This window comes from Haliaeetus leucocephalus, unplaced genomic scaffold (genome assembly GCF_000737465.1).
Source record: "Haliaeetus leucocephalus isolate CR32 unplaced genomic scaffold, Haliaeetus_leucocephalus-4.0 Scaffold1000, whole genome shotgun sequence".
NCBI classification, from domain to species: domain Eukaryota; kingdom Metazoa; phylum Chordata; class Aves; order Accipitriformes; family Accipitridae; genus Haliaeetus; species Haliaeetus leucocephalus.
In genome coordinates, this window is record NW_010973436.1 from 42,443 (window position 1) to 57,529 (window position 15,087).

The following is a 15,087-nucleotide window of genomic DNA, read 5'->3' on the forward strand; positions in this document are numbered from 1 at the left end:
GAGGTGAGTGGTGTTGAGTTGCCTTAGCTAAAACCTTGAAGACAGGGCCCTGATAACACTGATAATTGCAATGCTTAGGTCTCTGCTCTTAGCATGGCTGCCCTCAGATCCAACAAGGAACTGGCACTTGTATGGGTCACGGTCATACAGGGACACTTGGCATGGCCACTGCTTTTGGATGTGGTAATTGAGCAAGCAGTGCCTCTCTCTGAGCCCTGGCCCTGGTTTCTTAAATGGACAGCATTTTCCATTTGACAAACCAGAGGGACCCTGGGAAGAAGGTGTGCTCGCAGCACTGCAGCCTTCCCCAGTGGAGAATTGCTCCCAGTTTGGTCTGAGAGAGACATTTCTGCCTTTCTGGCTGCAATTCCCTGCAGAGCCCAAGCAGGGATGCTCCTTGCCCTTCATGGGGTGCAGATGGAGGAAAGAGGCCATGGAAAAACAGAAATATAAATAGCCCCATCCATCTGGCTGCTTCAGAGGAATTTTAATCCCAGTCTGGAAAGGGCAGCAAGGGCAGTGATCACAGTGACAGGCAGAACCAGGTGGGCACAGGCAGCTCCTGACCGCGCTCCAGGGAAAGATGAACTATTCTGGGCCCTGTGGCTGCAGGGCTGTGCCGAGCCCCTGCAGCGGGGTGCCAGGTCCTGCCTGGGAGTGGGTGCTATGCCTCTGCCCAGCAGAGCCCACAGGCCAGTTTCTAGGAGCTCACTCTGCCAGGCAAATGTCTGGCATTAAGGCAGGAAGTCTTGACCCCAAGGCCTCACTTCCCTGGAAGCCCAGGGCACAAAGGAAGCCACAATGCAGCTGGCTTGTCCCATGGTGACTGTGTGGTGTCTCCAGGACAGACCCAGCAAGCCCTCAGCTGGAGAAGATGAGAAGTCGTCAGTGCTCTCTGTGGGAGGAAGGCTATGGGAGAATAGAAGGGTGAGGCAGCAGGGAGGAGAACCGGAGATGTGCAGTGGCCTGAGCCAAGCACCTCTGAGTGCTGAGTTTGGAAATGGTGGCTTTGCTGGTGTAGTTTGTAAGAACAGGTACCCATAGCCCAGGGACATGGTCCTGGCAGCGTGCCATTGAAGGGATGCAGGGGATGATGCTGCAGGCCAGAGAGTGGCATGTGGTGGCTCAGCATGCCAGCCCTTCCTGCTCAGGGTAGCCACAGTGCTGCTTGGTGTGTGTGGGAGATCACAGATGGATTGGTAGCAGGGGCTGATCCAGAGACATGCGGGGGGCAGCCGTGCATGGTGGTGATACCAAGGGAGGTGACAGTGTGCTCTAATAGAGCATCCTTTCCTGCTTGCCTTTCCAATCCTCAGGAGAAGATTGAATACGCCTTCCTGATCTTCTTTGCCATTGAGGCGATGCTCAAGATAATTGCCTATGGGTTTCTTTTCCATACGGATGCCTATCTCCGAAATGGCTGGAACGTGCTCGACTTTTCCATCGTGTCTCTAGGGTAATGCAAGGAGGGGAAGCTGCTGGTGCTCAGCTTGTGCCAGGCCTGGTCCACAGCCCATCAGCTACATTGATTTTTCTAGTGACTGCAGTGGGTTTGGGGGCAACTTGTAGACTTAGTTCATGGCCTTCTCCCATGGGACCCTTTTTCATGCCCTGACATCCCCTGGGATCCTCTCTAACCCCTGTTTCTTCCTGTCTGACTCCTTAATGCCTCTTGGGTCTCCTTGCCCTGGAGAATAGGAGTGGCATGGGATCCTCCAGGGTTTGGCACACAGGGTGAAGGTCCATTGGGCACTAGGGGGTGGGAGGGCCCCTGGGTGCTCAGCAGTGCAAGTGGCACCCAGTGGAGGGGTGCCCAGCCACAAGTGCACCCAGGAGCTGGACTTAGCCAAGAGCTGTTCCCTGGGTCAGGCTGACTGCAGCTGGTAGAGTCCTGTCCCTCGCTTTCCTGCCTGCAGAGCTCTGAATCCTTAGCACGGATTTCTTGGTCTCCATCCTCATGCCCTTCTCTTTCTCCCTCTCCTTTCTTCTGCTTCTCCCGCTTCCTGCCCTGCTCTGTACCCCGGCTCTTTCAGGCTTATCACCATGACCCTGGAGCAGGTCAATGCGAAGCAGGGAGGAACTTCAGGGGGAAAAGGCGGCTTTGACGTGAAGGCCCTCCGAGCATTTCGTGTGCTGAGACCCCTGCGCCTGGTGTCCGGAGTGCCAAGTGGGTGCTAGGTGTACTGCCAGCATGAAGGGCTGGCGGGTGGATTGAACCCCTGTGCCTGGCCAGGGTGGGGGGCCATGGGGCAGGTTTCTTGTCGCTGCTGGATCAAGCCCAGCGACAAGGTGGGTGCAGAGTAGCCCAAGGTTCTTGCTCATCCCTACAGCTTGCAGTTGTCGACACTGAGGATCTGCATGTAGGCACACATATAGCTCCCTCCATAGCTCAGTGTCAGCACCTTTTGGTGGCCAGTGTGAAAGGGGCCAGGACCTCACTCTAGTTTCTCAGGGCAGGGTTCTTCTTCCATAACTCATGTGAATACAGTCAGAATGAGAGCAACCGAATAAATGGAGGGGCATGAAGCGGCCTCCAGCACTGCCTGGTCCCTTGCTCTGCTGGGGTCTTCTGCATGCTTGCATGGTGGGTAGAGAAAGGATTTCTTGCTTCAGAGATTTCAGCCCCAACCAACCTATGCCCCTCTTCCCTTGACCCAGGGCATTTCAGAGGCTGCTTGTCAGAGGGGCTGGCAGGAATGCAAGGTGCACCCAAAGCTGTTTAGAAAGTGGTTGACCTCTCCCTTCTCCTTGGTGCAGGCCTTCAGGTCGTCCTGAACTCCATCATCAAGGCCATGGTGCCTCTGCTCCACATTGCCCTGCTGGTCCTCTTCATGATCATCATCTACGCCATTGTTGGGCAAGAGCTCTTCAAGGGCAAGATGCACAAGACCTGCTACTACCTTGGGACAGGTGGGGTTGTGTCAGGGGGGTGATTTGGCAGAGATGTCTCTGTGTGGCTGCTGTGGGGACCACAGAGGTTCTGTGGGTAGCAGAAAGACTGGTTGTGCCAGCATCAGGCCTGGGAGTGTGGCTGGACTGAAGGATGTTTGGTACAGCACACAGCTTGGTGATGGTATGTGGTGTGAGGAGGTGATGAAAGGGGCACTTTTTGGAAAGCTTCTGCAGGAGGCTGGGAGGTGCTGAGACCTGCTGTACTTGGCCTAACCTGCTGCTCACACCATGGCTTTCCCCCTCAGATGTGATTGCCACGGTGGCATCAGAGAAGCCAGCCCCATGTACCAGCTCTGGCCACGGGCGACACTGCACCATCAATGGCACTGAGTGCCGAAGCGGCTGGCCAGGGCCCAACAATGGCATCACTCACTTCGATAACTTTGGCTTTGCCATGCTGACTGTCTATCAGTGCATCACCATGGAGGGCTGGACTGAAGTCCTCTACTGGGTACGCATCAGCAGCTTGGGCTTGGTGCCCAGCTCGGCAGAGGTGACTGCTGGTCCTGCCTCAGAGCAGGGAATTCCCTCCAGGACACAGGACTCCATAGCAGGGCTAGGTCTCTCCACCAGTGAAAGACATCCTGCCCCCACCAAGCTTCATACTGTGATACACATCCCGTAATGCACCAGGCATGTCTTCTGCATCTCTGCAGGCACTGCCGAAGCTGTCCTTGCTCTCCAGACAGACAGTACGGTGCTCCAGCTACCACCTTTGTGAAGGGGTACAGGCCAGGCACAGCAATGGCTGGCTGGTGGATGCTTCTCCAGCAAAACCCCATGTTTTGCAGTCTTTGAGAGACTTTCTTGCTGAGCCTTAGGCATGGGACTGATGTTTAAATCTGTTCCCAAAATGCTTGGGTCTGGCTTTACCTCCTCTAAAACCAGAGGCAGTCATAAGGAGCCAGGGCTCAGAGTCAGGTTTATCTGCTAGCATCCCAAGCACTCACCTTAGAGGAGGCAAAGCTCCCAGAGGCTGTTGAGGGGGCCCTAAGAGGCGACAGACAGCAGACTGTGTTCAGAATGCTTCTTCTGCCTCTCTCCTTGCCAGGTGAATGATGCCATTGGGAATGAATGGCCCTGGATCTACTTCGTCAGCCTTATCTTGCTTGGCTCCTTCTTTGTTCTCAACCTGGTGCTGGGGGTGTTGAGTGGGTAAGTGCCACCCTGTCCTTTCTCTTTGCCAGCAGATCAGTGAGCGTGATCAGAGTGTTGACATTGGCTGGTTTTAGCTATACAAGAAGAAAGCCTCGAAAGGTTTCTGTTCCTTTTTACTCTCCCATTCCTCTCTTTTTTTTTGCATGCTTAGAAACTCTAAGCCTTGAGTTACTTTGTGTGTTAGTGTTCATGACTGTCTGAGGTTTAGCTCAAAACCTAACACAGAAATCTTTTCCCTGTAGCACAAGCAGCTGTCAGCAAACACAGCCATGGAGCACATTATTAGGTGTTTGTAGTGTTGTAGTGTGTCTGCCAGCACTCACAGCAAAAGAAGCTGAGCAGGGAGCTCAAAGCAGCAGTCCTTACCCCACAGCTGTGGGTTGAGACACTCATTCTCACTGGTACCAACAGCGCTGCCGTCCTGTTGTGAGCACACATGATTTCCTTATGGCCAACCTAAGGAAAACACCTCTGATATGAATGCAAGGGATGCAAGAGAAATACTGTTAGTCTAATTAACGCTTCAGCAGTCTCATCCAAATACAACAACGAGCTATCGTCAGTCTGGTTACAATGATCATAACACTTCTATGCCAAATGACTCAAGTAGTGGTAATTCCCATAGCAGTACAGTTAAAGCTGCTATGCACAAAATATCTCTGGTGCAATGCTCAACCTACTATGCATTGTTGTGGTGAGGTGCCAGCATCCCAGTTTTGTTGCTGGAAACTGTGTTTTGTCCTGGGGAGTGAGGGGGGCTTCTCTCCTCAGTTCTGTGTAGGCTCAGGGTCTTTTTTATATGTTTCAATCCTGTGTGTGTAAGTAGATCACACTCATCGTCTCTATTAGTTCACAAGGGTTAGTTATACCCTGATTACGTGGATTTCTTAGTCCTTTTCTATGGCAAGAACCATACAACTGCACAAGGTTAAAACAAATTGGGTATTAATATAGCTAAAACAAGCTCAAAACCACAAGACAGACCACAGGCACCTGACCTTTGCATGAAGTTGGCTGTAACAGCAGGACAAGCTGGACAGTAGTCATCTGATCCTAGATTAAGTTGCAGACACAGCAAAAGTTTCTGAAGTATTTTTGCAAATATAGCTAAAATATGCTTCAGATCAGGAAAATCCAGGCAAGGCCTGACAAGTCCTGAGGCGTAGTATGTCTAATTATTGTTATATTGTCTGAGACCTGTTACTAACACATAGCAACACCAGATTGGCTGGGCAGCAGATCTACAGTCCTGCCAGATACCAGGAGAGAAAAGAAATTAATTAACAAAGAATGAGAAGAGTGAGACCCCCTGCATTGGCATACCTGTCTTTCCCATGTTACCATGAAAAGAGTGTCCTGTTTACTTGCCATAGGATGAGCTCACCTTCCCCACATGGAGAGCTTGGGGCAGCTTTCTGCCCCTCAGATGGGTGAAACCCCACTTGCTCTAATCCTTAGCAGGGCTGGAGAACTCCCATAGCCTCCAATGTCTAGTTTTAGTTGGCATGTCCAACCACAGCATCCTGCAACAAGGAGCTCCCAAAGAGCAGCCAGTGGTGGGGAAGAAACCTTGCCTGCCATCAGGCATCAGGTGATGATCCCCCATGATCTTGCATCATGGAACAGGGCTAAGAAAGAGGAAAGTCACTAGAGCAATGTAGTGGTAACACTAAGTGGTAGGGTATTTCAGGCTTTTACCTTTCTGCAAGGATTGGCCTGGCACAGGGCTGTGGTACCTGACCTCCACACCGTCCCCCTCCTGAGTCTCACTCTGCTGCTTGCCTTGTCCCAGTGAGTTCACCAAAGAGCGTGAGAAGGCCAAGTCACGGGGCACGTTTCAGAAGCTGCGGGAGAAGCAGCAACTGGAAGAGGATCTGAAGGGCTACATGGATTGGATCACCCATGCTGAGGTCATGGACAGTGACCGGGCCAGGGGAGAAGGTAGCAGCTCTGCTTGGTCAAAGACCCTTAGCATGAGGGTTGGGTTCCTAACACTGACCATCCTAGAGAGGCAGGGTAGTGACCTTTGGAGAAGTCACAAAGACTCGTTTTGCTTGAAAACCTATGAAACAAAATGCTTTGACTTCTGCAGAACAGTTACCTTCCTCTTTCTTTGTTTTTTTTCCTTTCCTGAATAATTTTATTGAAACTGACCCAAACTAGCAATAACTTGGCCCTCATGCTAAATCTCCACCTCAACCACTGTATTTCATATTTGCAGAGTACTAGCAAGCCCTAGGTCTCCTTTGGCAAAGTGCACCTGAAATGACCATGAGAAGCCATGAGGAGCATGTGCACTTTTGTTTTCAGGGTCAGAGTGCAGGGTTACTAGCTTGCACACTAACAGATGCATGAATTTCTTGCCATTGCTTGACAATTTTAAGGGATTAGAAGTGGCTGAGGGAGGGGGGTGAACATACAGACATCTAGCCAATGGCTCAGAAAGGGCTGGGGAGCTCTGCCACTGAGCTACTGCATCTGCTATGCCACCCTGCCTAGTGAAATAACTTTTGATGCCTCAAGCTGAGCGATACATGTGTGCAAAAAGCCTTCGGAAATACTTGGAAAGACAAAACACCTCTTCCACACCTGTGGTCAGTGCTTTTACAAACTTCCTGTTGTTCAGCATTTGCTCAGATCACAACTGACCCCAGTTTTCTCCATGCTGGGAGCGTCTTGCACTGAGGGAACCCTACGTACACACTGCCGTCTCTTCAGGCTGCCTGTCTGGGTTGCTGCTGCTCTTGCTGCAGGGCAGGTGTTCCTGGTTTGCACCTGACACTCAAAACCTTCTACCCAAACTCTTGCTGCTGTCTCCTTGGGACAGTATTTCTTGGTTTCACTTCTGATGGGGAAGCTCTTCCTGATGTGCTCCAGGGAGAGATTCCCTCCCACATGTTCTTCCCAAGGGGTCCAATGAAAGCTTGGGATGTCGTTCCCTTCTTAGGTATGATGCCATCGGATGAAGGAGGGTCAGAGTCAGAGAGCTTGTATGAAATTGAGGGCATGAACAAGTGGATTCTCTACTTGTAAGTATGCACTGGTTGAACCATCTGCTGCTCTGCATGTGGGCTTGCACAGTCTCTTGCTTGCTGTCCTGGCTGGGCCAGGCTTTCTTGTCAGCCACTGGTTTCTGGGGGAGAGTCAGGGGCTGTGTGCTCAGGAGGAGATGCAAACATTGTGGAATTTTGCTCTGGTACTGGCAAAAAGCCACTTCAAGGTGAACAACCCCTTCACTTTGGGACCAGGCTCTGAGCATCCTCTCACGGCCCGTGCAGGCTGTCTTGTGGTTTAGGAGCTGGGCCTGTAGCAGCCAACCAGAGGTGACTGTAGGCCAGAAAGGAGCCAGGAGGTGTTTGTGTGAATGAACTGCAATGCCTGAGTGAATGCACCCAAGTGCCAGGGGCAGGGTTATGTTCCTCAGACTTTTCCAGAGAAGGCCCCTGGAGAAGAGAGCAGGGGTGGCTTTGCTCTGCAGTCTGTAGGCACAGCCCTGGGCTGACCCTTTGGCCGTCTCTCCAGCCGTCGATGGAGGCGTTGGAACCGAATGTTTCGTAGGAAGTGCAGGGATGTGGTGAAGTCCAAGTTCTTCTACTGGCTTGTCATCCTGCTGGTGGCACTGAACACCCTCTCCATTGCCTCTGAGCACCACTTTCAGCCAGAATGGCTGACACAGGTGCAAGGTGAGCAAAGAGCCTGAGGGAGAGGGAGGGCCTGGGACACCCCGCTGCCCCGGAGACATGCATGAACTATTATTGTGCATGCACAGCCACACTGGCATGGCACAGGGGCTGTTAGACACATGTAGACTTGCCCATGCACACAAACACAGCCTGCACATGAGTGTGTGTACACCATCCCCCCTGCACTGTCACACAGCTGCACATTGAATGTGTGGTCCATACAGTTATACATGCACAGCATATATATTCTTATGGACATGGGTTTGCATGGTGAACACACATAGAGTGTATACATTTACACCTGTACATGCATAGTACACACAAACACACATTGCATGTACTCATGCAGTATAGCCACACACATTTATGCATGGAGTCACGCTACCTGCACCCACACACATGCAAACACACACAGACACATGAAGTACAGCTCTGCGCACATGTACACAGCTCAGCCACATGTACACACACGCACAGCCCAGTACACATGCACGCACTGCATGCACAGTACAGCCACACTCTTACACATACAAGCACACAGTTACACATCACCCTTCTCCTCATCTTCCTGTGTACTCCTCGAAAAAGAGCATTTGCTGCAGCTGCAGCTCTCAGCGGGCAGAGAAGGGAGGTGAGCAGCACTGCCCTCCTTCCCTTACTGCTGTGCCATGGTGAGATTAAGAGGTCCATGCTCTGATGGGCTGGATCTTGCACCCCAGACAATGCCAACCGGGTGCTGCTAGCCCTCTTTGTGGCTGAGATGCTGCTGAAGATGTACGCGCTGGGTCTGCGCCAGTACTTCATGTCACTCTTCAACCGCTTTGACTGCTTCGTGGTGTGTGCGGGGATCTTGGAGACCATCCTGGTGGAACTGGGCACCTTGTCACCCCTGGGCATCTCTGTGCTGCGTTGCATCCGGCTTCTCCGCATCTTCAAGATCACCAGGTTGGGGAGGGAGCTCTGTGGGCGCTGGTGGCTCACAGTCCCCAGGCATCACTGGCCTTGTCCCCGGGGAGGGCTGCAGCATGAGCAGAGCTGGTAGTTCCTGGATAGAGGAACAAGGCCAAGCTGGGGATTTCTGTCTCTAGGACATGGTCTAGAGGCGAGGAGGACAGAGGAGGGCTTGCTGGAAGTCTCCTGGGGTCTCTCTCTCACTCTGGGTTCTGGGGTGTTGTAAATGGGGGTGATGTGGACTAGGACTCCTGGCTTCTCTTCCTGGCACCAACCCACTGTGTGTTCATCCCCCTTCCCCATCCCACCTGCTGGTGCCCTGTGCAGGCAGCAGGGTGTTTTGCCTGTCACACCAGGCCTGGAGCTTCATTTCCACTTCCTGGGGCCTGGCTAGAGCAGTCCCAGCGCCCAGCCTGTTGAGTGGTGCTGGTTCAGAGCTCCCCCTTCCTGCACATCCCCCTGGGCCAGGCAGGCTGTTCCCTGCGCCTACCTGGTCCTGCCCACAGCCTTCCCCACTCCTTCACCTCCCACACACTCCTGTCTCTCCTCTCCCCAGGTACTGGACATCCCTGAGCAACCTAGTGGCCTCCCTGCTCAACTCAGTCCGCTCCATTGCCTCACTGCTCCTCCTCCTCTTCCTCTTCATCATTGTCTTTGCACTGCTGGGCATGCAGCTTTTTGGGGGCAAGTTTGACTTTGAGGACATGGAAGTGCGGCGCAGCACATTCGACAACTTTCCCCAGGCCCTCATCAGTGTCTTCCAGGTATGGTGCTGTGGGAGGTGCAGCAGGGGGCTGGAGGACAGGGTGCTGGGAGTCTCACCTGGGCTGTGGGTCTCCTGGCAAGAGCTGGGGCTCAGAGAGATGTGGGTTTGTGGGAGGCAATGTGGCTTTGGGGCAGGAGCAGGGAAATGTGATTGGGGTCACGAGCAGTAGTGCAGGTTTAGGGCTGAGCAGGGAGGTGGGGTTTGGCTCTGGGGCTGTAGGGCCTATAAAGGTTTGGGGCTGGAGCCAGGAGGGCAGGATCAAGCTGTGGGGTTCTGCTGTGCTCTGCTCTGAAGGCTGCTGAGTCCCTGTTTCTGCTCTGCTCCCAGATCCTGACTGGAGAGGACTGGAATTCAATCATGTATGATGGGATCATGGCCTATGGGGGCCCATCCTTTCCTGGCATGCTGGTCTGCATCTACTTCATCATCCTCTTTGTTTGTGGGAACTGTATCCTCTGCCTGCAAAGCCAGGCCCAGGCTCCCTGTACTGAGCCCCATAGCATCAGCTACACAGGACTGTGAAGCGGGGGGGGGGCTTCCTTAAACTTTCAGTGCTTGCCTTAAGCTTTTCAGTTCTGAACAGCAAGGGAACAAACCACAGGCTTCAGGGCTTGCATTGGTGGTGGCTGGGGTCTGGAGTCGAGGAAAGCACACCACGGGGCAAGTTTGGATGACCAGCAGGCATAGATTCAGTCATCAGTCAATGCAGTAACAAGGCTGAGCTGGACGGACTGAGCTAAGGCAGAGAGGGCAGCCAGCCCAAAGCTCAGTACCTACAAGCATGGGTGCAGGGTTAGGGATCACCAGCCAGGGTTATCTCAAGGGCTTAGCTCCAGGAAGGTTTCTCAGGGCACCCTGGAGACCATTGACAGCTCTGGCCATATCCTCCAAACAGGAACCAAGTTCACGTCCTTAGCGCTGTCCCTCCAGATATCCTCCTCAATGTCTTCCTGGCCATCGCAGTTGATAATCTGGCTGAGGCTGAGAGCCTGACCTTAGCCCAGAAGGCCAAAGCAGAGGAACGTAAGCGGCGGAAGATGTCCAGGTGAGTGCTGCAGTCCCTGGCAGTGGGAGCTCCCAGACCAGGTGCTTTGGTGTGAGGGGACAGAACAAAATCACCCATATCTGTGCCCAGAGTTCAGTTCCTGCTCTCCCTTCCTCTCCACTCAGAGGTTACCCAGAGAAGTCTGAAGATGAGAAGCAGATGCTGGCAAAGAAGCTTGAGCAGAAAGCAAAGGGAGAAGGGATTCCTACAACAGCCAAGGTCAGTGCTGGTGGAGCTGAGCCTTGGGGAGCTCCTGGTGAGGGACCAGGCTCCTCCTCCCACCAGCCAGGACTGACAAAGGCTTGGAGCCAACCTGGGTCTGGACTCTTCTGGGCCAGAATCACTCCTCACCTTAGCATCCTCTGGTGATGGGGACTCTCTGGGCACAGACAGGACATGTTGCCTGGTGAAACAGGTCCATTGCTGGGGATCCTTTTCCTCTGATTCATTTCCTTGGCCACAGCCAGTTGTCAGTGGTTGAGATGGGCTGATGCACACCAGTGTGGAGGGGAGCAGAGCAAGTGAACAGCATCCCAGACCTCCTTGATGTCCACACCACACCTGTATGGAAACCCCTCTATTCAGCTGTGCCGACTGTGTGCAGAACTGCCTCTTACAAACATCTGTCCAGCAGCTGCTTCCCTATCCACTTTCCAGAGATGTCCCATGGGGAATCAGCCAGGAGTTACCCCATGTCTTATTCCACCCATGGTATAGGTGCATGGCCCCAGACTCTTGCACAGCACACATTCCCCTGTCCCATACTCTTGGTATTGCTCTTTGCTCAGATTGTAGCATCCCTGAGGTATTTCCCCTCACCCTACTCCATCCTGGGCCAGGACTCCATGTACTTGGTGCTGTATGGGCCAAATGCAGAGACACTGCTTGCCCTACATGACTTCCAAGAGGATAGGGTCTGGCCCACATGCAGCATTTGGCAGCAATACTGGCACACTCAGCTGCATGTCCTCTCTGTCTCTCCCTTGTTTCAGTTAAAAGTGGACGAATTTGAATCCAATGTCAATGAGATCAAAGACCCCTACCCTTCTGCAGACTTCCCAGGTAAGATGTGTCCCTGGCAGCACGGCAGGAAAGCTGGGGAGGAACTGCAGAGGGATGGTGCCAGAATCCTGGCTGTGTGAGGAGCAAAGGATGTGGTGACCCTCTGCCAGCCTTGGGGTACTGAGGTCCTCCTGGCACAGATGCCAAATCAGGATCACAGGATCAGAGGATTGTCTGTAAGGTCACATTCCCTCTCCCTCTCTGGGTGATTCTTTCCTTTTCCCTCCTCATGGCCACTGTGCAGGTGATGATGAGGAAGATGAGCCTGAAATCCCCCTGAGTCCTCGGCCACGTCCCCTCGCAGAGCTACAGCTGAAAGAGAAGGCTGTGCCCATGCCTGAAGCCAGCTCCTTCTTCATCTTCAGCCCAACCAACAAGTAGGCATTGACCCTTCTCGCTGCCTTGTGGAGACAGGCCTGGCCAACCCTTCCCAATAGGGTCCTACTTGTGCATAACAGCCAGCTCTGAAGGGAGCCAGCTCACTGGTAAAAGTCTCTGTGGAAGGGGTGCACAGACATCCCTTCATGCCTAGGGCCTTCCTGTCCTCAAGGTTTAGTCATAACCCTCTTCCAGGCTACCATGCCCCTATCTGATGTCCCTCTGGCCACTCTCAGCATCTCCTGTCATTTCTGTCCATGGCAGGTTTCGGATGCTGTGCCACAGAATTGTCAATGCCACCTGGTTCACCAACTTCATCCTGCTCTTCATTCTGCTCAGCAGCATCTCACTGGCAGCTGAGGATCCTATCCGGGCCGAGTCCTTCCGCAACCAGGTACCTGTGTAGCTGTGGAGGGTTGGGATGAGTCGGGGAGACCTCATGGAGATCCCCCCAGCTCCCCAGTAAGCAGAGACCTGCTTGCCAGATGTCATGCCTAGGCAGGTAGCTGTGATTTCATCCCTGCCTCTGGGAGGGAAATACACTCTGGAAGGAGAGGCTGGCTGTGTTTTCCATTCAGGGCACAGCTGGGACAAGTTTTTACTGCTCCATGTCTCAGTTTACTTCTGGGTGAAGAGATCCACCTGACAGGGTGTGTGAGATTACCTTGGTTCAAGGCTGTGGTGGCTTATTGGACATAGGGACATCCTGTGAGGTGGTGTCACAGATGGAGTGATGCACTTGTAAGAGAGAAGTAGCAATATGTTTACTGATACAAAACAGTGATTTAATGAAGTTTGTTAGTAAATGTGACAGTGGTTTGTTTAACAAGATTCGATGGCAAGGTACGCTTGATTATTTACTGGATGGAGGACAGGGTCAGACAAAACTGTCAGGGAGACCCTCCTGTTGAGTCACAAGGTTCAGAAAGGACCCCCTTGCATTCTGAACTCCTTCTCAGAGAGGAGTTTAGGTGTGGCTGGATCCAGACTTAGTCCCAGACTTGGTCAACGGTTTATGTCTAAAGGATTATATATGCACACTCAATCGTTTATATCACTTAACTTAGCTAAGTTTTCAAAGTTTCGGCATGCTTATTCCCAATTCACTTACCGAGTATCTGACACAATAAGGATTCTCTCAACCTTGAGGAGTGACCTTGAGAGGTGTCTCTACTCAAGGGGAGATCCTGACATGCAGCCCAGCCTGCTGTCGTGCAGGAGAGCTCAACAGGCCCTGGGCTGTCCACTAGTTATGGAGTAAGATAATTGACTTGTAGTCATATTTACATACCAACTACAGATGTTAGTTTCTTCCAAATTTGGCTTGAGTCGGACATTGACCAGTACCGTGGTTAGGTAGGCACATTACTCAAATTAGCCCTTGGCTATTGTGTTGTTATCTTGTCTCCCCTGAATCCACATGACCAGACACATCCATTAGGACGGCCACTGGTGGTTATCACTTGAGCAGGGTTACGGGCAATACAGGTCAGGTTGGGGTGGGGGGAGCACACTGTCACACTCCACCCAGTAACTATAGTCAATTCATCTTACCCTCACAGAGTGGTGGTACGGTCACCTCTTGCCTCTGTGCCATAAATAGTATATTGATAGTTGGTGCGCTTACAGACTCACGCTAAGTAGATAGTGAAGCGCTGCTATTTGTTATGCATTAATTTGTATGTTTTGGGTGGTCGAAGTTGGATTATTTGTTTTGTCATGTACCAAACCTTCATATACAATACAATTATAAGCAATATTAGAGTTCATAAAATCGCAACTGGGTGAAGGATGAAATTAAAAACTCCCATTGCTATCAATGACCATCCAAGAAGAGTTTCCCACCAATGGTGTTCTCCATCCTTCTTCACTCTTTCCAAGACACAGTGTATCATGTATCTCTTCTGTATCATGATGAACAATGGTTAGGGGGTTTTGTCCATTGTTTTGGACGTGTTCTAGCAGTTGACACAGGTCGTCGTGTTGTAGTAGTTTCTTCACCAATGTAAGATCCATTCGGATGGGGGTAGGCAATAAATCTTGACTCAATGTATAATCAGACTGTAACAATTGATAAGACATAACAGGAGCTGAAAAGTTGCATCCCATAATTTTAGTAAAGTTACAAACACAAATATTTGAGTGATTACTTATATCTACAGTATTGTTATCTGTGAATATAAAATCACAAAGGGTTCTCATACAAACACATCCTTTTCCAATATATACAAATACAATTTCAGGGGTTTCATTGGGATGTATTTCAAAATGACAAACATTTTGTTCAGTGTCAAGACAAATGTCCTGGGCTTTGATGGTGTTACTCTCACAAATAAATCCTTGTTGTTCCCATACGATGCATGCATTAACATCAATAGTTTGCCATTTGTTTCTGTTTTGTTGGGCCCATACTCCATGTTCTAAAAGATAAAGTATAGCTCCATTGTGATTTAATCCTAGTGCAGTGATTGGGTATATGGTGTATACCAAAGCATTGTGTATTGGTAAGACAAAAGCTATGACCTTATTATTGATGGGGTCATAAGTAAAATTGACTAAATACCACCAGGACTGGAATTCTTTTTCAAATTTAGTTGCATTATCCCAAATTACCTTTTGAATTTCAGTGGGTAAGGTGCCCTCTTCACCTTCTCTTCTAATTGCTGCTACCATAGATTGCATCCACAGTTGAGCTTGGATACAACTAAGAGCTAGAGAAACATTATCTTGGGCTACACCAAGTGCATCCGCAATCAGTTGGTGGTCCCTTTCATTAATTCTTTGCCATTGAGGTAGTATATCAGATATAAGAACCATTGTGTAGTTCGCAGTGCTAATAGAGAAGACCAATGGGTGTTCTAATTTATTTAAATCACTTGTCTTTGTGCTCAGTTTATAGTAACATGAACACAGCATTTCCATTTACCATCCTGCAGGGTGCTGTAAGAGAAAATGGAGACTTGTTTAGGTGGCGAGAGTCCAAACAGGTTACACCGTTAAAAAGAAGGAAAAATCCATCGTGCACTAATTCCATGTTTTGTACCACTGCTCTTGGTAGCTTCCTAGGCAAGTGGGCCGTGAGGTTTAGTTAA

At 51.1% G+C, this 15,087-nt stretch overlaps 1 protein-coding gene across 1 annotated transcript in view; it reads left to right on the forward strand.

Annotated features, from left to right (window-relative positions):
* The window catches only part of CACNA1S (calcium channel, voltage-dependent, L type, alpha 1S subunit), a 53,892-nt gene that overhangs the window by 13,252 nt on the left and 25,553 nt on the right, over window positions 1–15,087 (forward strand). Inside the window, exons 3-18 of the mRNA XM_010584743.1 lie at window positions 1,317–1,456; window positions 2,034–2,167; window positions 2,758–2,910; window positions 3,198–3,403; window positions 4,004–4,107; window positions 5,903–6,051; window positions 7,058–7,139; window positions 7,633–7,793; window positions 8,513–8,738; window positions 9,301–9,508; window positions 9,838–9,958; window positions 10,441–10,555; window positions 10,681–10,774; window positions 11,548–11,617; window positions 11,862–11,994; window positions 12,260–12,389. Of these exons, the coding sequence (XP_010583045.1) occupies window positions 1,317–1,456; window positions 2,034–2,167; window positions 2,758–2,910; window positions 3,198–3,403; window positions 4,004–4,107; window positions 5,903–6,051; window positions 7,058–7,139; window positions 7,633–7,793; window positions 8,513–8,738; window positions 9,301–9,508; window positions 9,838–9,958; window positions 10,441–10,555; window positions 10,681–10,774; window positions 11,548–11,617; window positions 11,862–11,994; window positions 12,260–12,389 (2,226 nt within the window). The remainder of the gene's footprint in view (window positions 1–1,316; window positions 1,457–2,033; window positions 2,168–2,757; window positions 2,911–3,197; window positions 3,404–4,003; window positions 4,108–5,902; window positions 6,052–7,057; window positions 7,140–7,632; window positions 7,794–8,512; window positions 8,739–9,300; window positions 9,509–9,837; window positions 9,959–10,440; window positions 10,556–10,680; window positions 10,775–11,547; window positions 11,618–11,861; window positions 11,995–12,259; window positions 12,390–15,087) is intronic.